The 21,661-nt window shown below is 43.6% G+C and overlaps 1 protein-coding gene across 1 annotated transcript in view; it reads left to right on the top strand.

Moving 5' to 3' along the window:
• The window catches only part of LOC129830507 (regulating synaptic membrane exocytosis protein 2-like), a 257,440-nt gene that overhangs the window by 214,573 nt on the left and 21,206 nt on the right, over window positions 1–21,661 (top strand). The window contains exon 15 of the mRNA XM_055893080.1: window positions 18,303–18,444. Coding sequence (XP_055749055.1) covers window positions 18,303–18,444 — 142 coding nt within the window. The remainder of the gene's footprint in view (window positions 1–18,302; window positions 18,445–21,661) is intronic.

The raw sequence follows: 21,661 nt of genomic DNA, 5'->3' as shown, positions 1-21,661 counted from the left end.
TATATAGCCCTTCGCACATCAGCTAATATCTCGAAGTGCTGTTCTGAGACCCAGCCTAAAACCCCAAACAGCTAGAATGCAGGTGTAGAAGCACGGTGGCTAGGAAGAACTCCCTAGAAAGGCCAAAACCTAGGAAGAAACCTAGAGAGGAACCAGGCTATGAGGGGTGGCCAGTCCTCTTCTGGCTGTGCCGGGTGGAGATTATAACAGAACTATGCCAAGATGTTCAAAAATTTTCATAAGTGACAAGCATGGTCAAATAATAATCATGAATAATATTCAGTTGGCTTTTCATAGCCGATCATTAAGAGTTGAAAAACAACAGGTCTGGGACAGGTGGCGGTTCCATAACCGCAGGCAGAACAGCTGAAACCGGAACAGCAGCAAGGCCAGGCGGACTGGGGACAGCAAGGAGCCACCACGCCCGGCAGTACCGACGTATGGTCCCAGGGCTCAGGTCCTCCGAGAGAAAGAAAGAGAGAAGGAGAAAATTAGAGAGAGCCAAGATTTTCAAAATGTTCACAAATGACAAGCATGGTCAAATAATAATCAGGAATAAATCTGTTGGCTTTTCATAGCCGATCATTAAGAGTTGAAAACAGCAGGTCTGGGACAGGTAGGGGTTCCGTAACGCAGGCAGAACAGTTGAAACTGGAATAGCAGCAAGGCCAGGCGGACTGGGGACAGCAAGGAGTCATCATGCCCGGTAGTCATGACGTATGGTCCTAGGGCTCAGGTTCTCAGAGAGAGAAAGAAAGAGAGAACGAGAGAATTAGAGAAAGCATACTTAAATTCACACAGGACACTGGATAAGACAGGAGAAGTACTCCAGGTATAACCAACTGACCCTAGCCCCCCGACACAAACTACTGCAGCATAAATACTGGAGGCTGAGACAGGAGCGGTCAGGAGACACTGTGGCCCCATCCGAAGATACCCCTGGACAGGGCCAAATAGGAAGGATATAACCCCACCCACTTTGCCAAAGCACAGCCCCCGCACCACTAGAGGGATATCTTCAACCACCAACTTATAATCCTGAGACAAGGCCAAGTATAGCCCACAAAGATCTCCGCCACAGCACAACCAAGGGGGGGCGCCAACCCAGACAGGAAGATCACGTCAGTAACTCAACCCACTCAAGTGACGCACCCCTCCCAGGGACGGCATGAAAGAGCACCAGTAAGCCAGTAACTCAGCCCCTGTAACAGGAGCTAAACTGCATCTCATGACAGCACTGCTCCAGAGACATAGCTGGCTATGTCATCTGTATTAGCCCTGGAGCTAACCTGCATCTCATCACAGCACTGCTCCAGAGACATAGCTGGCTATGTCATCTGTATTAGCCCTGGAGCTAACCTGCATCTCATCACAGCACTGCTCCAGAGACATAGCTGGCTATGTCATCTGTATTAGCCCTGGAGCTAACCTGCATCTTATCACAGCACCGCTCCAGAGACTTGCATGTGACAGATTGGCTGGATGTTTGAGAGTTTTAAGATAGACGTGTTGGAGGCTTCCACCATATCTTTAAGTGATGTAATTTCTCCAGAAAGCAGTTCCTCCAGGGATTCCTTAACTGCATGTTTGACCATTGCCTGCATCGAAGTTTGTTGTTGATTCAGAGCCTTCAATATGGCGGAGTTGGATGTATCCTCACTGGTCTCAGTTGGCTCGGTGTCTTTCTTTGATTGGGACGCTTTTAGGCTTTCCCGTGCTTTAGTTGAGTGCCCTCGGTTGCATAGGTTCATGTTATTAAGCATTTTGAAGTTGTCAGAAATTTTATACAGATTTTGGACTTTTGAGACGATACTAGGAACTAACCTTGCATTTCTGCCAAAAGGCCACCGGAAGTTTGTTGTGCACACATTTATGATCACTTGCAATCTCACTTTTAGTAGCTATCAGGGAGGTTTGCCGCCAACACACACACACACACACACACACACACACACACACACACACACACACACACACACACACACACACACACACACACACACAAAAGACATTTTAATTTATAATTTGTCAATGATTATCAATAAACATGAAATATTCACATGAATACATATATGAAAATGTATTAATTTATTTGAACATGTTCATATTATTGTATAACCCCTGAAAACGTCATGTTGATAGAATAATCCTATCTTGAGATATTTGAGTTTCAGTGTCCCACTAGCGGGACAACTTCCGATGAAACTGGAGGGCGCGCAATTCAAATAAATAATCATAAATATTATGGATTTTAAACATTTAGGTACATAAGTGTCTTATATCGGCTGAAAGCTTAAATTCTTGTTAATCTACCTGCACTGTCCGATTTACAGTAGCTAATACAGCGAAAACATGCCATGCGATTGTTTGAGGACGGCGCCCCACGTCAAAATATTTTGCCACTGGCACAGGTTTCATACATTCACATAATGATTAAATATTCACTTACTTTACTTTTTGAAAATCGTTCTCTGTTTTTTCATCCAAAGGGCCCCAGCTATAACACGTAGTGTCTTTTGTTAGATAAAATTAATTCTTTATATCCCAAAAAGTCAGTTTAGATGGCTCCATCGATTTGAGTAATCCACTCGTTTAACTTGCAGAGAAAGGAATCCGAAAATCTACCCCTAAACTTTGTTTCAACAAGTCAAAATACATTTCTATTTAGTCCTCAGATACCGTAATCAAATTATAATATTTATTTCGGAAAGAAGTATGTTCAATAGGAAATCCGATTTTAGCAGGTGCGTAATTTCTTCATGCCGCACGCAGACACACATTTTCAAGACTGTGCCCTTCTACAAAAACGGTTATTTCTTAGGGGTTTTTGAAGTTACATGCCTGAAAACTTGAACATAGACTGCCGACACCCTCTGGAAGCCATAGAAATGCATCCAGGGAGTTAATTTACTATATGACCTTTCTCTTGCATTTCTAAGAGGATGGACTCTCTCTCAAAAAAATTCTGGTTGGTTTTTCTTTGGATTTTCTCCTACCATGTCTATTGTGTTATATTCTCCTAAAATTATTTTAAATTTCCAATGGTACCAAATATATGCATATCCTGGCTTCAGGGCCTGAGCTACAGGCATTTTATTTTGGGCACGTCATTCAGGCGGAAATTGAGAAAATAGGGGCCTAAGAAGTTCTGAGTCCACCTGTCATTTTGGTGCCATTTTTAGAAAAGGCCTCACCATTGACCTGTGCATTATCTCCCATGACCTTTTGCCCAGAATTTGGACACACCGTTTTTAATATTTCAGGCATGGTAAAGCCTACAGACATGAGTCTGTTGTATCATTTGGTATGTATTATCAGTTCAGCTCTAAAAGCAATGTTTATTTCACCCCTTAACACCCTACCAGTCGATTGGCATTAACTAAACACGTCTAGATTATGGCATTAGCCAAACACATCAGCAAGTTTTCTTCCCTATGTGAGTGTAGAAGCAGAGCTATCGCTATCAACAAGTCATACTTCATGGTAACACACCTATGGTGGCACAGTTGACAAGTCATCCTTCATTTTGTCGCTAGAAATGTGGTTACCATGATTTGCCGCTAGAAATGCGGCCATTTGTATGTATAAATGTGTTAAAAATCTATTGAAGTAACTAGCAGATTTACTAGATAGCTAAAATAGTTGCCTTGGTAACCAAACAAACAGATTTGCTAGTTTAGCTAACAAACCATCCGCCTTGCTTTCTATTATGAAAATTGAATTCAACAATACCACTGCCCAGAATCGGCCCAAGTACACCGGCAGTTTCCATCAACCAGAATTCAGCCAACTTTGCCCGGCATTTTACCAGAATCCCCCCAGAAGCGGGCCGATGCAAATTTAAATAAACATATACAAAATTACCCGATTTAGTCATTTAAATATTACTATTATGCATACAAATTATACCCATCCACAAAAAAACATTTTGTCTCGGAGGAAACAACACACACCATGATGACTGTGTCAGCGTGCATGCGCCTAGCCCGCCACAGGAGGCTCTACAGCTCGATGGGACAAGGACGTCCCGGCCGGGCCAAACTCTCCCCTAACTCGGACGATGCTGGGTCAATTGTGCGTCGAACCAGCATCTGTAGAAACGCAGTTTGCGCTGCGATCCAGTGTCTTAGATCCCTGCACCACTCGGGAAGTTCCATCCACAAAGTTTTTCATGCTTATCAATTGCCTTGCACAAAGTATCAAAATAGTAAAAAAGCAGCCCGTGTAGTCATCTGCCAGAGAGTTGCCCCAATTGTCCCGAGCCCCAAGTAATACATTTGGGCCAGATAACTCACACCGGAATCGGCCCAAGCTCAATCCCCGCGTCCTAGCCATAAGTAATACTGCCGAAGGCGGCCCAGACTCGGCCATATGAAGACGGCCGAGTCTGACTCTCAGCCGAATGCCCCAAATCGGGCACAGGTGTGTCCCATTTCGCTGACGACCCTTCCGGCTCCGCCCACCGACATCCTATTAAGGAAACGAGCAAAGATAAATAATTTGTCAGACAGAGTGGGAGGGTCATCACACAGCTGACATAACTTGTCATAATATGGTCATAACATTGTCATGACACATCTTTACACCTTTTGAGACATATAGTGTGTTATTTTACGGCTGGTTATGACACCTACATCAGTGTCAAAACCTACAAAACCTACTACACAAGGCAAAAAGTTCCATTACACCGTAGCCTACTTGTCAACAGTATGTTTATGTTATTTTCTGAAATTGACCATATTCAAATATCATTGCAATTGATCCCAAATTGATGTCAGACATGCACCTACCCCAATGCTCTGTTTCTGATGCAGCAGCAGATTTCAGGAGCAGGACACCCTCTTTTTGACTGATGACTGATATGACATGCATGTGATAAACCTATCCGTTTTGTACGATTATGATTGTCATAATGCTTCTTGACAGTGTCATAAAGTGTAAAGAAACAAACAAACTTAATAAATATCCTGTTTGGGCTGCAAGCTGAATATTGAAAAAACTGGAAAATGTGTGCACATTTTCAAACGGCCTCCTAAGAAACTTTTTATTTTCCAATATGCATATATTTACTACTGTTGGATAGATAACAGTCTATAGTTTCTAAAAAGGTTTGAATTGTTTCTCTAAGTCGAACAGAAATATTTTTACAGCCATTTTCCCAGACGAATTGAGATTTCCAAAATGCGATGTGTCTCTTTAAGACCTTCTCTATAAAAGGCCCTTTGACTTGGGACCATAGAAACACGTCACACGCCTTCGTCAGGCTGTAATGCGGAAGTGAGAATTGAAAGGAGTCGAATATCTCGTCCATGGACTGAATAACACACCTTCTTGTGAGACCTGCGCAGTTAAAAAAAAATTCCGGGCGCGAAGCAGAATTTGGTCTCGGCTTCTGGAACAAGGTAGATAACGGTGAATATGATCTCTGACTACGATATTATTTGATACATGTCACAAAATCATCCTAAAGTATGTTTTTTCAATATACTTTAATTATATTATTGCAATTTATTCTGGACTTTAGATGTGATACGACGGAAGAATTTTTTGAAGAAACGCTGAGTAGCGCCGCAATGCTATTGTGCTTGCTAACCAAAGAGGGAAATAATTCGTTCTGGAACCCAACTAAAGACTCTACTGGACATTGGACCCCGTTACAACATTCTGATGGAATATCAACAAAGATAAGACCCAATTTGGGATGCTTTTTCATATATCTGTTGAGCTGTGCTGTGCTAACTGGGCTAACTGTGCTAGGCTAGCGCTTGACCAATGCTAGTGCTGACTTATGCTAGCTTATGTTGTTAGCTAATATAACGATATATTGTGTTTTCGCTGTAAAACACTTCAAAAATCGGAAATGTTGGCTTTATTCACACGATATCTGTCTTTCATTAGCTATCCACCATATGTTTTTCTGAAATATTTTATGAGGTGTAATTAGTAGCCGACGTTGGTGTATGTATTTTCTCTGGCTACTCCCGTCTGGATTCAGACTCTAGCTATGTGTTAGCATTTTTGGGTAGCATCAATGTAAAACTGATTTATAGCTAAAATATGCACTTTTTATGAACAAAACATAGATTTATTGTGTAACATGTTATATGACTGTCATCTGAGGTAGTTTTTTCTGGGCTCTTTAGGTTGGTTTTAGTTTATTTCGGTTGGCTTGTGCATGCTACTTGAATCATAATTCATACTTCATAATCATATCCATACGTGTCTGTCCACTTTTGTATTTGGTGGTGAGCTAACATAAATATATGTGGTGTTTTCTCTGTAAAACATTTAAAAAATCGGACATGTTGGCTGGATTGACAAGATGTTTATCTTTCAAATGCTGTATTGGACTTGTTAATATGTAAAAGTTAAATATTTAAAAAAAGTAGATTTTGAATTTCGCGCCCTGCAGCTGTTGTCATTTTCGTCCGATTTCGGGCTTGCACCCCAAACAGGTTAAAGAAACAAACTTTTTTTTTAAAGGAAACTTTAAAGGAAACTTCTTGGAAAAAAACGTAACGCAACACAATGTATGTTTCTAGATACTGTTATGACCATGTCATGTCAGCTGTTATGACATGTTATGACATGCTTATGCCATAACGTGTTATGATGCTGAGTATTAAGTAACGTTTTCCACAATATCGCCCTGCATTATATGGAAATAATACATGCTTTAGAATGCCCTTCAAGCCAATCAGAAACGAGCATTCAACAATAATTCAGAATAATTATTGACTTCACTTCTGTTATACTTACAATTATTAAATGCATAGTATGCAATTATGGAATGGCTATTGCTTCTATAGCTCATGTCTTCTGTTCTAGGCCAAGTAAGTGGAATAGAATGTTATATTGAGTGTTTTGGCTGACACAATGTATTTCTCCAACACTATATTGAGTGTTTTGGCTGACACAATGTATTTCTCCAACACTATATTGAGTGTTTTGGCTGACACAATATATTTCTCCAACACTATATTGAGTGTTTTGGCTGACACAATGTATTTCTCCAACATTATGTTGAGTGTCTTGGCTAACACAATATATTTCTCCAACACTATATTGAGTGTTTTGGCTGACACAATGTATTTCTCCAACATTATGTTGAGTGTCTTGGCTAACACAATATATTTCTCCAACATTATGTTGAGTGTCTTGGCTAACACAATGTATTTCTCCCTCCATCCCTGTTGCTGCAGACGCTGAGAGGCTCAGACACTGCCAAATCCTTGGACAGTGATGTTAGCGACGTGTCCGCTATGCCGTGTGCTTCTCAGCTCAGCACCATGAGCCACATATCTGTCCAGTCGGAGACGGCAAAGGGAAACCACAACATCAGGTGGGACTGAGCTCTGTGTCTGCCTGGTCTGCGAAACCTCTGGAACCTACTAATGCTAATGCCACTGGCGATGGGCAAGCCCTCAACTGCCTCAATTCATGGTTGTTCATTACTCTGCTATGCGCAGAAATGTTCCATGTGGAAATATTTGCACCCAGCTACTATTTGAAAGGGGAAGTGTGTATTCTATGCAGACAAGTACTGCTCTCTTGACGGTTTAGTTCATGATTGACTTTGCTCAGACTAGAAGTGAATGACTGAACATGTTTGTTGAGAGTTTTTCCATCACAAGCTTGGCTATATGTTACTATGGTGTATTACAGATATTACAATGGGTTTTCAAACAGAAGAGCATACAGTATGTTTGAGAAAACCCTCTGTCAGGGATGTGCAGCTCCAATCTTTTAGGGCAAGTGTCTGCTGGTTTTCATGTTGCCTGTATGAGTCAGATAGTTCACTTGTTTTCTGGGTCTTGATATTTCACTTTGTTTTGCCATTTTATGTTGTATATCTGCATTGCCTGTTTCTTACAATATTATATTTTTTTATTTTTTTATTTCACCTTTATTTAACCAGGTAGGCTAGTTGAGAACAATTTCTCATTTACAACTGCGACCTGGCCAAGATAAAGCAAAGCAGTGCGACACAAATAACAACACAGAGTTACACATGGAGTAAACAAACGTACAGTCAATAACACAATAGAAAGAAAGTCTATATACAGTGTGTGCAAATGAGGTAAGATAAGGGAGGTAAGGCAATAAATAGGCCATAGTGGTGAAATAATTACAATTTAGCAATTGAACACTGGAGTGATGTGCAAAGATTAATGTACAAGTAGAAATACTGGGATGCAAAGGAACTAAAAAATAAATAAATATGGTGATGAGGTAGTTGGATGGGCTTTTTACAGATGGCATATGTACAGGTGCAGTGATCTTTGAGCTGCTCTGACAGCTGGTGCTTCAAGTTAGTGAGGGAGATATGAGTCTCCAGCTTTTTTGTAATTTTTGTAATTTTTGTAATTTGTTCTAGTCACTGGCAGCAGAGAACTGGAAGGAAAGGCGGCCAAAACAGGTATTGGCTTTGGGGGTGACCAGTGAAATATACCTGCTGGAGCGCGTGCTACGGGTGGGTGCTGCTATGGTGACTAGTGAGCTTAGATAAGGCAGGGCTTTACCTAGCAAAGACTTATAGATGACCTGGAGCCAGTGGGTTTGGCGACAAATATGAAACGAGGGCCAGCCAACGAGGTTGCAGTGGTGGGTAGTATATGGGGCTTTGGTGACAAAACGGATGGAACTGTGATAGACTCTATCCAATTTACTGAGTAGAGTGTTGGAGGCTATTTTTTAAATGACATCGCCAAGGATGATAAGTCAAGGATCGGTAGGATAATCAGTTTTAAGAGGGTATGTTTGGCAGCATGAGTGAAAGATGCTTTGTTGCGAAATAGGAAGACAATTCTAGATTTACTTTTGGATTTGGAGATGCTTAATGTGAGTCTGGAAGGAGAGTTTGCAGTCTAACCAGACACCTAGGTATTTGTAATGTCCACAAATTCAGTCAGAACCGTCCAGAGTAGTGATGCTGGACTGGCAGGCAGGTGCAGGTAGCGATCGTTTCAAGAGCATGCATTAAGTTTTACTTGCATTTAAGAGCAGTTGGAGGCCATGGAAGGAGAGTTGTATGGCATTGAAGCTCGTCTGCAGGATGGTTAACACAGTGTCCAAAGAAAGGTCAGAAGTATACAGAATGGTGTCGTCTACGTAGAGGTGGATCAGAGAATCACCAGCAGCAAGAGCAACATCATTGATGTATACAGAGAAGAGAGTCGACCCGAGAATTGAACCCTGTGGCACCACCATAGAGACTGCCAGAAGTCCGAACAACAGGCCCTCAAATTTGACACACTGAACTCTATCTGAGAAGTAGTTGGTGAACCAGGCAAGGCAGTCATTTGAGAAACCAAGGCTGTTGAGTCTGCTGATAAGAATGTGGTGATTGACAGAGTCGAAAGCCTTGGCCAGGTCGATGAGTACAGCTGCAAAGTATTGTCTCTTATCGAGGGAGGTTATGACATCGTTTAGGACCTTGAGCGTGACTGAAGTGTATCCATGACCAGCTCTGAAACCAGATTTCATAGTGGAGAAGGTACGGTGGGATTTGAAATGGTCGTGATCTGTTTGTCAACTTGGCTTTCGAAGACCTTAGAAAGGCAGGGTAGAATAGATATAGGTCTGTAGCAGTTTGGGTCTAGAGTGTCTCCCCCTTTGAAGAGGGGGATGACCGCGGCAGCTTTCCAATCTTTGGGGATCTCAGACAATACGAAAGAGAGGTTGAACAGGCTAGTAAAACATTTTCGGCTGATCATTTTAGAAAGAAAGGGTCCAGATTGTCTAATCCTGCTGATTTGTAAGGGTCCAGATTTTGCAGCTCTTTCAGAACATCACATATCTGGATTTGGGTGAAGGAGAAATGGGGGAGGATTGGGCAAGTTGCTGTGGGGGGTGCAGGGGTGTTGACCAGGGTAGGGGTAGCCACGTGGAAAGCGTGGCCAGCTGTAGAAAAATGCTTCTTGAAATTCTCAACTATTGTGGATTTATCGGTGGTGACGGTGTTTCCTAGCCTAATTGCAGTGGGCAGCTGGGAGGAGGTGCTCTTATTCTCCATGGACTTTACATTGTCCCAGAACTTTTTGTAGTTTGTGCTGCAGGATGCAAATTTCTGTTTGAAAAAGCTGTCCTTTGCTCTCCTAACTGCCTGTGTATATTGGTTCCTAACTTCCCTGAAAAGTTGCATATCGAGGTGGCTATTAGATTCTAATGCAGTACGCCACAGGATGCTGTTGTGCTGGTCAAGGGCAGTCCGCTCTGAAGTGAACCACGGGCTATATCAATTTCTTTTGATTGGGGCATGCTTATTTAAGATTGTGAGGAAAGCACTTTTAACGAATAACCAGGCATCTTCTACTGACCTTAAGAGGTCAATATCCTTCCAGGATATCCGGGCCAGGTCGATTAGAAAGGCCTGTTCGCTGAAGTGTTTTAGGGAGTGTATGACAGTGATGAGGGGTGGTCGTTTGACCGCAGACCCATTACGGACGCAAGCAATGAGGTAGTGATCGCTGAGATCCTGGTTGAAGACAGCAGAGGTGTATTTTTTGTGCAGATTGGTTAGGATGATATCTATGAGGGTGCCTGTGTTTATGGATTTAGGGTTGTACCTGGTAGGTTCATTGATAATTTGTGTGAGATTGAGGGCATCAAGCTTAGATTGTAGGATGGCCGGGGTGTTAAGCATGTCCCAGTTTAGGTCAGCTAACAGCACGAGCTCTGAAGATAGATGGGGGGCAATCAATTCACATATGGTGTCCAGGGCACAGCTGGGGGCAGAAGGTGGTCTATAGCGAGTGGCAACGGTGAGAGACTTGTTTCTGGAAGGGTGTATTTTTAAAAGTAGAAGCTCAAGTTTTTGGGGCACAGACCTGGATAGTATGACAGAACTCTGCAGGCTTCTCTGCAGTAGATTTAAACTACAACATCTTTGGCAGTTCTATCTTGTCAGAAAATTTTGTAGTTGGGGATGGAAATTCAGGATTTTTGGTGACCTTCCTAAGCCAGGATTCAGACACGATTAGGACATCCGGGTTGGCGGAGTTTGCTAAAGTAGCGAATAAAAAAAACGTACGGAGGAGGCTTTAAATGTTACCATGCATGAAACCAAGGCTTGTACGGTTACAGAAAACAACAAATGAGAAGGCCTGGGGAATGGGAGTAGAGCTAGGCACTGCAGGATTAACCTCTACATCCCCAGAAGACCTGAGGAGGAGTAGGATAAGGCTACGGCCAAGGGCTATAAGAACTGGTCGTTTAGTACGTTCGGAACAGAAAGTAAAAGGAGCAGGTTTCTCAGCGCGGTAGAATAGATTCAAGGCATAATGTACAGGATGTAGTATGATGTGAGTACAGTGGAGGTAAACCTAGGCATTGAGTGACAATGAGAGAGGTATTGTATCTAGAGACATCAATTAAACCAGGTGAGGTCACCGCATGTGTGGGAGGTGGGACAATAGGGTTAGCTGAGGCATTTTGAGCAGGGCTACCACATTCATCTGTACAAACAATATAAAAACACCATGGGACCACGCAGCCATCATACCGCTCAGGAAGGAGACTTGCACTTGGGTCTTCCAAGTGCACTTCACAAAATAGATGGCATCATGAGAAAAGAAAATTATGTGGATATATTTAAGCAACATCTTAAGACATTAGTCAGGAAGTTAAAGAATGGGTCTTCCAAATGGACAATGACCCAAAGCATACTTCCAAAGTTGTGGCAAAATGGCTTAAGGACAACAAAGTCAAGGTATTGGAGTGGCCATCACAAAGTCCTGACCTCAATCCTATAGAACATTTGTAAGCAGAACTGAAAAAGCATGTGCGAGCAAGGAGGCCTACAAACCTGACTCAGTTTCACCAACTCTGTCAGGGGGAAGGGGCAAAAATTCACCCAACTTATTATTTTGGGAAGCTTGTGGAAGCCTACCTGAAAAGTTTGACCCAAGTTAAACAATTTAAAGGCAATGCAACCAAATACTAATTGACTGTATGTAAACTTCTGACCCACTGGGAATGTGATGAAATAAATGAAAGCTGAAATAAATCAAATAAATCAAAGTGGCTTGGGGGTAGAAGCTGTTAAGGAGCCTTTATCGGTCCTACCCCACCATTTCGGTCCTACCTCACCCTCTTCACAATTGTCTTGGTGTGTTTGGACAATGATAGTTTATTGTGGAAACCAAGGAACTTGAAACTCTTGACCCGCTCCACTACAGCCCCGTCGATGTTTATAGGGGCCTGTTCGGCCCTCCTTTTCCTTTAGTCCATGATCAGCTCTTTTGTCTTGCTCACATTGAGGGAGAGGATGTTGTCCTGGCACCACACTGCCAGTTCTCTGACCTCTTCCCTATAGGCTCCCTATAGACATGTTCTATGTCTGCCTGTTTCTGAGAATGTTCTATGTCTGCCTGTTTCTGATAATGTCTGCCTGTTTCTGAGAATGTTCTATGTTCATGGTCACCCATTTTCTCTGCCCTCTGTTCTGTTCTGTTTTGCATGCCTCTGATCATTCATCCTGTTGTATGTCTTCAGTGAGGGCCAGTTGGAGGTGGGGACTTTGGCTGAGGTGGCTGAGGAAGTAGTGGGAGGAGCAGAAGGAGGCCGAGGGGGGGCGGAGGGGGGCGTAAGTGGGGCGGAGACCGGGGAGGGGGCAGTGTCAGGGGAAGAGGAGGAGGAAGAAGACACAGCAGAGACCAAGTAAGTCTGACATCTAACCAGTGACAACCTGTCACTAACCCTAACCCCTGACACTGCTCCTGTTTCACTTATACTTGTAACCTGTGACCTTTGACCGTTGTCAGTGTCGTAGACCCCGTAGTTGAATCTGCAATTCTCTGCCTGTCTCCCTCCTCTCCTCCTATTTTCTCCTTCCCATCTCCACTTGTCCTCTTTCAATTCCTTCCCTGTATCTTTGCTCTCTGCCCCGTCTACGTAACATACTGCCCTGAGCTACCTTGCCCTGCCCTGCCCTGGCTGACGTTGCTGACTGACAGTAAGTTTACGTCCAAAATGAAAAACAGGCCGGTGGCGGCGGCTCCCATCCAGAGGAGCTCCAGTGTGGGAGGGGAGATGTGCTCTCTGAACAGGAATGATGACGATGATGACGACAAGAAGAGGCGCTCAAGCTTCGGTGCTAAAATAATGGGGATGGTCGGCCTCGGGAAGAAAAGCCAGAGCGCCACACAGATCAATGATGAGGGTGAGTCCAGACTGTTTACCTCACCTTATAACCCTAACCCTGAGGGTGAGTCCAGACTGTTTACCTCACCTTATAACCCTAACCCTGAGGGTGAGTCCAGACTGTTTACCTCACCTTATAACCCTAACCCCGAGGGTGAGTCGAGACTGTTTACCTCACCTTACAACCCTAACCCTGAGGGTGAGTCCAGACCGTTTACCTCACCTTTTAACCCTAGCCCTGAGGGTGAGTCCAGACTGTTTACCTCACCTTATAACCCTAACCCTGAGGGTGAGTCCAGACTGTTTACCTCACCTTTTAACCCTAACCCTGAGGGTGAGTCCAGAATGTTTTACCTCACCTGCTGATGCTACAGGGAGAGACAGGGACAAGGTTGATGCTACAGGGAGAGACAGGGAGAGACAGGGACAAGGTTGATGCTACAGAGAGAGACAGGGACAAGGTTGATGCTACAGGGAGAGACAGGGACAAGGTTGATGCTACAGAGAGAGACAGGGACAAGGTTGATGCTACAGGGAGAGACAGGGACAAGGTTGATGCTACAGAGAGAGACAGGGACAAGGTTGATGCTACAGAGAGAGACAGGGAGAGACAGGGACAAGGTTGATGCTACAGGGAGAGACAGGGACAAGGTTGATGCTACAGAGAGAGACAGGGAGAGACAGGGACAAGGTTGATGCTACAGGGAGAGACAGGGACAAGGTTGATGCTACATGGAGAGACAGGGACAAGGTTGATGCTACAGGGAGAGACAGGGACAAGGTTGATGCTACAGGGAGAGACAGGGAGAGACAGGGACAAGGTTGATGCTACAGGGAGAGACAGGGACAAGGTTGATGCTACAGGGAGAGACAGGGACAAGGTTGATGCTACATGGAGAGACAGGGAGAGACAGGGAGAGGGTTGATGCTACAGAGAGAGACAGGGACAAGGTTGATGCTACATGGAGAGACAGGGACAAGGTTGATGCTACAGGGACAAGGTTGATGCTACAGGGAGAGACAGGGACAAGGTTGATGCTACAGGGAGAAACAGGGAGAGACAGGGACAAGGTTGATGATACAGGGAGAGACAGGGACAAGGTTGATGCTACAGGGAGAGACAGGGACAAGGTTGATGCTACAGGGAGAGACAGGGACAAGGTTGATGCTACAGGGAGAGACAGGGAGAGACAGGGACAAGGTTGATGCTACAGAGAGAGACAGGGACAAGGTTGATGCTACAGAGAGAGACAGGGACAAGGTTGATGCTACAGAGAGAGACAGGGAGAGACAGGGACAAGGTTGATGCTACAGGGAGAGACAGGGACAAGGTTGATGCTACAGAGAGAGACAGGGAGAGACAGGGACAAGGTTGATGCTACAGGGAGAGACAGGGACAAGGTTGATGCTACATGGAGAGACAGGGACAAGGTTGATGCTACAGGGAGAGACAGGGACAAGGTTGATGCTACAGGGAGAGACAGGGAGAGACAGGGACAAGGTTGATGCTACAGGGAGAGACAGGGAGAGACAGGGACAAGGTTGATGCTACAGGGAGAGACAGGGACAAGGTTGATGCTACATGGAGAGACAGGGAGAGACAGGGAGAGGGTTGATGCTACAGAGAGAGACAGGGACAAGGTTGATGCTACATGGAGAGACAGGGACAAGGTTGATGCTACAGGGACAAGGTTGATGCTACAGGGAGAGACAGGGACAAGGTTGATGCTACAGGGAGAGACAGGGACAAGGTTGATGCTACAGGGAGAGACAGGGACAAGGTTGATGCTACAGGGAGAGACAGGGACAAGGTTGATGCTACAGGGAGAGACAGGGAGAGACAGGGACAAGGTTGATGCTACAGGGAGAGACAGGGACAAGGTTGATGCTACAGAGAGAGACAGGGAGAGACAGGGACAAGGTTGATGCTACAGGGAGAGACAGGGACAAGGTTGATGCTACAGGGAGAGACAGGGAGAGACAGGGACAAGGTTGATGCTACAGGGAGAGACAGGGAGAGACAGGGACAAGGTTGATGCTACAGGGAGAGACAGGGACAAGGTTGATGCTACAGAGAGAGACAGGGAGAGACAGGGACAAGGTTGATGCTACAGGGAGAGACAGGGACAAGGTTGATGCTACAGGGAGAGACAGGGAGAGACAGGGACAAGGTTGATGCTACAGGGAGAGACAGGGACAAGGTTGATGCTACAGAGAGAGAAAAGGAGAGGTTTGATGCTTCAGAGAGAAACATATTACAGAGGAGATGGACCCACTGGTTGCCCTCTAGGTTACAGAGAGCTGGCAGTCCCATCCACCAAACTACCAGGTGGGTGGTATAGAGGAGATGGACCCCCTGGTTGCCCTCTAGGTTACAGAGAGCTGGTAGTCCCATCCACCAAACTACCAGGTGTGAAACATGGAAGAGACTCATGGGGTATGCTAATATGATATAGAGCAGACCTAACCCATTCTATTAAATTAGTCAAAACAGGAAAATTAGAAACGAATGAGGAAATTATCTCAACAGAGAAAAATGTCTTCAGGTGTGCTACCTATATCCCCACCAATAGAATCCCCATACTTTAACGATGACAGCTTCTCCATCCTGGAGGGGGAAATTAACCATTTCCAGGCCCAGGGACATGTACTAGTCTGTGGCGACCTAAATGCCAGAACTGGACAAGAACCTGACACTCTCAGCACACATGGGGACAAACAGCTACCAACAAAAACAGGTCACAATTCCTGCAGCTCTGTCTCACGTAGGGTCTGTACAATGGTAGGCTTCGAGGAGACTCCTATGGTAGAAACACCTACAGCTCATCCCTTGGCAGTAGTACTGTGGATTACTTTATCACCGACCTCAACCCAGAGTCTCTCAGAGCATTCACAGTCCACTAACACCATTATCAGAACCTGAACAGAGCAATACTCAAATGTTGTATTTATTTATTTTATTTAACCTTTATTTAATCATGAGGCATCAAAGCCAAATAAACGGCACAATATTAAGACATTCTATAGATGGAAGGAAATGCGGAAAACTACCAAAAAACAATTAGGTAACAACGAATTCAAGCCTTTTAGACAACTTCCTGGACAAAATATTTCACTGTAATAGTGGTGTGAACTTGGCAGTAGAAAGCCTGAACACTATATTTGACCTCTCAGCTTCCATATTAAATCTAAACTTTTCAAGCATTCAAGCTAAGAACAGTAGCAACAATTGCAAATGGTTTAATGAAGAATGCAAAAACCTAAGAAAGACATTGAGTAACCTATTCAACCAAAACCATAGAGACCCAGAAAAACGTGCAAGTCTGAGTGTATGTAAACTTCTGACCCACTGGGAATGGGATGAAATAATTCTCTCTACTATTATTCTGACATTTAACATTTTTAAAATAAAGTGACTGACCTAAGACAGGGCATTTTTACTACGATTAAATGTCAGGAATTGTAAAAACAAACTGAGGTTAAATGTATTTGGCAAAGGTGTTCGTAAACTTCAGACTTCAACGGTATTTATCCAAAACAGAGATGAGTGGTTAAACCACTTTTCCAAACTTTTTCACTCTATAACAAAGAACATCCCGGAGTCGCCTCTTCACTCTATAACAAAGAGCATCCTGGAGTCGCCTCTTCACTCTATAACAAAGAACATCCCGGAGTCGCCTCTTCACTCTATAACAAAGAGCATCCCGGAGTCGCCTCTTCACTCTATAACAAAGAGCATCCCGGAGTCGCCTCTTCACTCTATAACAAAGAGCATCCCGGAGTCGCCTCTTCACTCTATAACAAAGAGCATCCCGGAGTCGCCTCTTCACTCTATAACAAAGAGCATCCTGGAGTCGCCTCTTCACTCTATAACAAAGAACATCCCGGAGTCGCCTCTTCACTCTATAACAAAGAGCATCCCGGAGTCGCCTCTTCACTCTTGAAGTTGAGACTGGTGTTTTGTACTATTTAATGAAGCTGCCATTGAAAATACTTATTTAAAAGCCTGTTTTGTAAAATACACTTTGCATAAAATCCCTTAAATATGTAAAGATAGAACTTCAAAACAACTGTGTTCTTTGATGTTGGTTGCACTGTATATTCAACATAAATGATCTCACAAATGTACTAATACCTAAGGTTTACTTGTAAATGTCCCTTACCTCAGGTTCTGTTAGTGATGACCTCAGTAGCAAAGTAACTATCCATTCATAACTTCATACTGTAACTCCACGTGTTCCACACAGGAATACAAATGATAAGGATTCACTGTTTCACCAACAGCTGAACACATATCCCAACCCAACACGGAGTAAATCACAATAAAAACAAAATCAAATATCACTTGGAAAAAGTTGCATTCAGTCGGTCAGTCAGTTAATCCAATGTGCCAACAGATCTCCAGCGGAGAAGGCCACAGAGAACTGCTGGTACCAACGGAGATTTGTAGATGTCCAACAATAGACATTTTTGGATCCAATCTTTGTTAATCTTACAACACGGCTAAAATGCACACTGTTAAATGGAACAGAACGGTCTAAATGAGCTGTGGGACTGAGGGTTTGATTTCCTCATTTGCACCACCTGTCACCATCTGATGCTGGCTATTTAATAGGGAATTAAAGGCAAAGCGAAGTGTCAGGAGGAGAACCACTGAGACGGTTCAGACAAATTCGGGGCCGTCCGAAGGGAGACGAATAATGATGACGCTAAAGTGAAGGATTTGATGCTAAAGGGAGAGGTTTGCTGACCTCTCTTGACAGGTGTGGAACCTCAAATCAATATGTTACACTACAGTTAGATGTTACCGCTCAAGGCTAACAGTTCCCTGTCTGTCTCTCTCTGCGTTAAATTACAGTTAGATGTTACCGCTCTAGGCTAACGCGTACTTATCTGTCTCTCTCTGCGTTAAATTACAGTTAGATGTTACCGCTCAAGGCTAACACGTACTTATCAGTCTCTCTCTGCGTTAAATTACAGTTAGATGTTACCGCTCAAGGCTAATGCGTCTGTCTCTCTCTCTGTTTCATATTACAGTTCAATGTTACCGCTCAAGGCTAACACGTGCCTATCTGTCTCTCTCTCTCTCTCTGTTTTACATAACAGTTAGATGTTACTTCTCAAGGCTAACATGCCCCCTGTCTGTCTTTATCTCTCAGAGGAGGAAGGGAAGAAGAAGATAATTCGTCTGCCAGTCCAGAGGAGTGTTGAGACGGGATTGGCCATCGAGTTCAAGAGCAGATTGACACGGCAGATCAGCCGAGACTCTTCCGACCCTGACGCCGAGGCCAAGCCGGGAAAGTAAGCATCCCTCTCTTTATCCTATCCTCATTTTCCTCTTTCCCCCTCCAGGATACACTATAAATAAGAATAATCTGAATCGTTTAAAGTGCACTGGAAATCTCCCAATATTATCATAGTAGTTTGTGAATGAAGTACAAAATCAATGGATTACCTACACCAAACATTGATAAAATAATGTCCCATTTCAATGTGTTATTATGAATACACTACCTGAGTGTTTTAGGATAGGATGATATACACTGCTCAAAAAAATAAAGGGAACACTTAAACAACAGAATGTAACTCCAAGTCAATCACACTTCTGTGAAATCAAACTGTCCACTTAGGAAGCAACACTGATTGACAATAAATTTCACATGCTGTTGTGCAAATGGAATAGACAAAAGGTGGAAATTATAGGCAATTAGCAAGACACCCCCAAAAAAGGAATGGTTCTGCAGGTGGTGACCACAGACCACTTCTCAGTTCCTATGCTTCCTGGCTGATGTTTTGGTCACTTTTGAATGCTGGCGGTGCTCTCACTCTAGTGGTAGCATGAGACAGAGTCTACAACCCACACAAGTGGCTCAGGTAGTGCAGCTCATCCAGGATGGCACATCAATGCGAGCTGTGGCAAAAAGGTTTGCTGTGTCTGTCAGCGTAGTGTCCAGTGCATGGAGGCGCCAGGAGACAGGCCAGTACATCAGGAGATGTGGAGGAGGCCGTAGGAGGGCAACAACCCAGCAGCAGGACCGCTACCTCCGCCTTTGTGCAAGGAGGTGCACTGCCAGAGCCCTGAAAAATGACCTCCAGCAGGCCACAAATGTGCATGTGTCAGCATATGGTCTCACAAGGGGTCTGAGGTTCTCATCTTGGTACCTAATGGCAGTCAGGCTACCTCTGGCGAGCACATGGAGGGCTGTGCGGCCCCACAAAGAAATGCCACCCCACACCATGACTGACCCACCGCCAAACCGGTCATGCTGGAGGATGTTGCAGGCAGCAGAACGTTCTCCACGGCGTCTCCAGACTCTGTCACGTCTGTCACATGTGCTCATGTGCTCAGTGTGAACCTGCTTTCATCTGTGAAGAGCACAGGGCGCCAGTGGCGAATTTGCCAATCTTGGTGTTCTCTGGCAAATGCCAAACGTCCTGCACGGTGTTGGGCTGTAAGCACAACCCCCACCTGTGGACGTCGGGCCCTCATACCACCCCCATGGAGTCTGTTTCTGACCGTTTGAGCAGACACATGCACATTTGTGGCCTGCTGGAGGTCATTTTGCAGGGCTCTGGCAGTGCACCTTCTTGCACAAAAGCGGAGGTAGCGGTCCTGCTGCTGGGTTGTTGCCCTCCTACGGCCTCCTCCACGTCTCCTGATGTACTGGCCTGTCTCCTGGTAGCGCCTTCATGCTCTGGACACTACGCTGACAGACACAGCAAACCTTTTTGCCACAGCTCGCATTGATGTGCCATCCTGGATGAGCTGCACTACCTGAGCCACTTGTGTGGGTTGTAGACTCCGTCTCATGCTACCACTAGAGTGAAAGCACCGCCAGCATTCAAAAGTGACCAAAACATCAGCCAGGAAGCATAGGAACTGAGAAGTGGTGTGTGGTCACCACCTGCAGAACCATTCCTTTTTTGGGGGTGTCTTACTAATTGCCTATAATTTCCACCTTTTGTCTATTCCATTTGCACAACAGCATGTGAAATTTATTGTCAATCAGTGTTGCTTCCTAAGTGGACAGTTTGATTTCACAGAAGTGTGATTGACTTGGAGTTACATTGTGTTGTTTAAGTGTTCCCTTTATTTTTTTGAGCAGTGTACTTGCAGCAGTGTTGTGGGTAACACATTACAAAGTCACACAGAATACTCAGATAATTATTTTGTGGTAATGAGCAGGGTAGTTTTTCAATTTAAGTAATCTGTTAATAATATTTCAGGAGAATCCCCTGCTGATTATAGACCCATAAATGTAATCAATTGTGACAATAAAATAATAACAAATCTTATAAGCCATGGAATTGGAAAAAGTCTTACCAGATTTGCCAGACTACATATCTATCTATCAATCAGGGTTAATTAAAAAGACAATTTCAAACAAATATAAGAACATGTTTCAGTTTATACAATAAACAAAAAAAATAAGATATAGATTTAGCAATAATGGCTGTTGATGCCGAAAAGGCTTTTGACCTTCTTGAATGTCCTTTTCTATTTAAGACTTTGGAAGATTTCAACTTTCCAGCTGAAATAATACATTTAATAAAAATATTTGATAAAATATACACTAATAACACATTATCTGATGAAATTGCTTTAGAAAGGATCACAAGACAGGGATGTCCTCTCTCCCCCTTCCTGTTTGCACTGGCAATGTAAACGCTTGCAGAAAGAATTACGCAGGACCCAAACAAAAAAAGGTATCAATATTGGTAAACATGAATTTAAACTAAACTTATTTGCAGATGATCTCCTGATATACCTGACAAATATTGAAAACTCAATGCCCCCTTTGCTAAAAGAAAATATTCTGAGAACTCAAATCTCAGGTTATAAAATGAACATATGAAAAAAATCTAATGGTGGCAATAAGAGAAATAAAAAGAGTAACTCACGATCTACAGAAATCCTTTAAATGGACCACAAAAACATATGAAATAGTTAGGATTCTTAATAAGTGACGACAAACAACAAATATACAACTTTATGCCACTCAAACAATACTACATTTATATTTTAGTCATTCAACAGAAGCTCTTATCCAGAGCGACTTACAGTATATATGTAATATGAAAGCATATCTAATTAAATGGAATCATCTTCGCATACATCTACCGGTAGAATAAATGTATTTATAATGGCTGCTAAAGTTTTTGTTTTTATTTTCGTTATTACTAATTACCCCACCAGACTTTCTTTAAAAAAGTATACTCGGTCATATGACTTTAAAACTCATAGAATAAAAAAATAAAGTTGAACATCTTCCTGAGTCTGAGGATGGTTTTAACCTTCCAGATTGTAATTGTATCAACTCACTACCCAAGGCTTTTACTTGAGACATATAGTTAACTGCACTAAAGAGGAACAATGGGTACATACCTCTCTTATCATCACCCAGTGCCTGGGCTTGCCTCCCCTGTACCCGTGCCCCACCATACCCTGGTCTGCACATTATGCCCAGAATCTATTCTACCACGCCCATAAATCTGCTCCTTTTATTCCTTGTCCCCA

This window comes from Salvelinus fontinalis, chromosome 32 (assembly GCF_029448725.1).
Source record: "Salvelinus fontinalis isolate EN_2023a chromosome 32, ASM2944872v1, whole genome shotgun sequence".
NCBI lineage: Eukaryota > Metazoa > Chordata > Actinopteri > Salmoniformes > Salmonidae > Salvelinus > Salvelinus fontinalis.
This window is presented reverse-complemented; position numbering and strand designations above follow the sequence as displayed.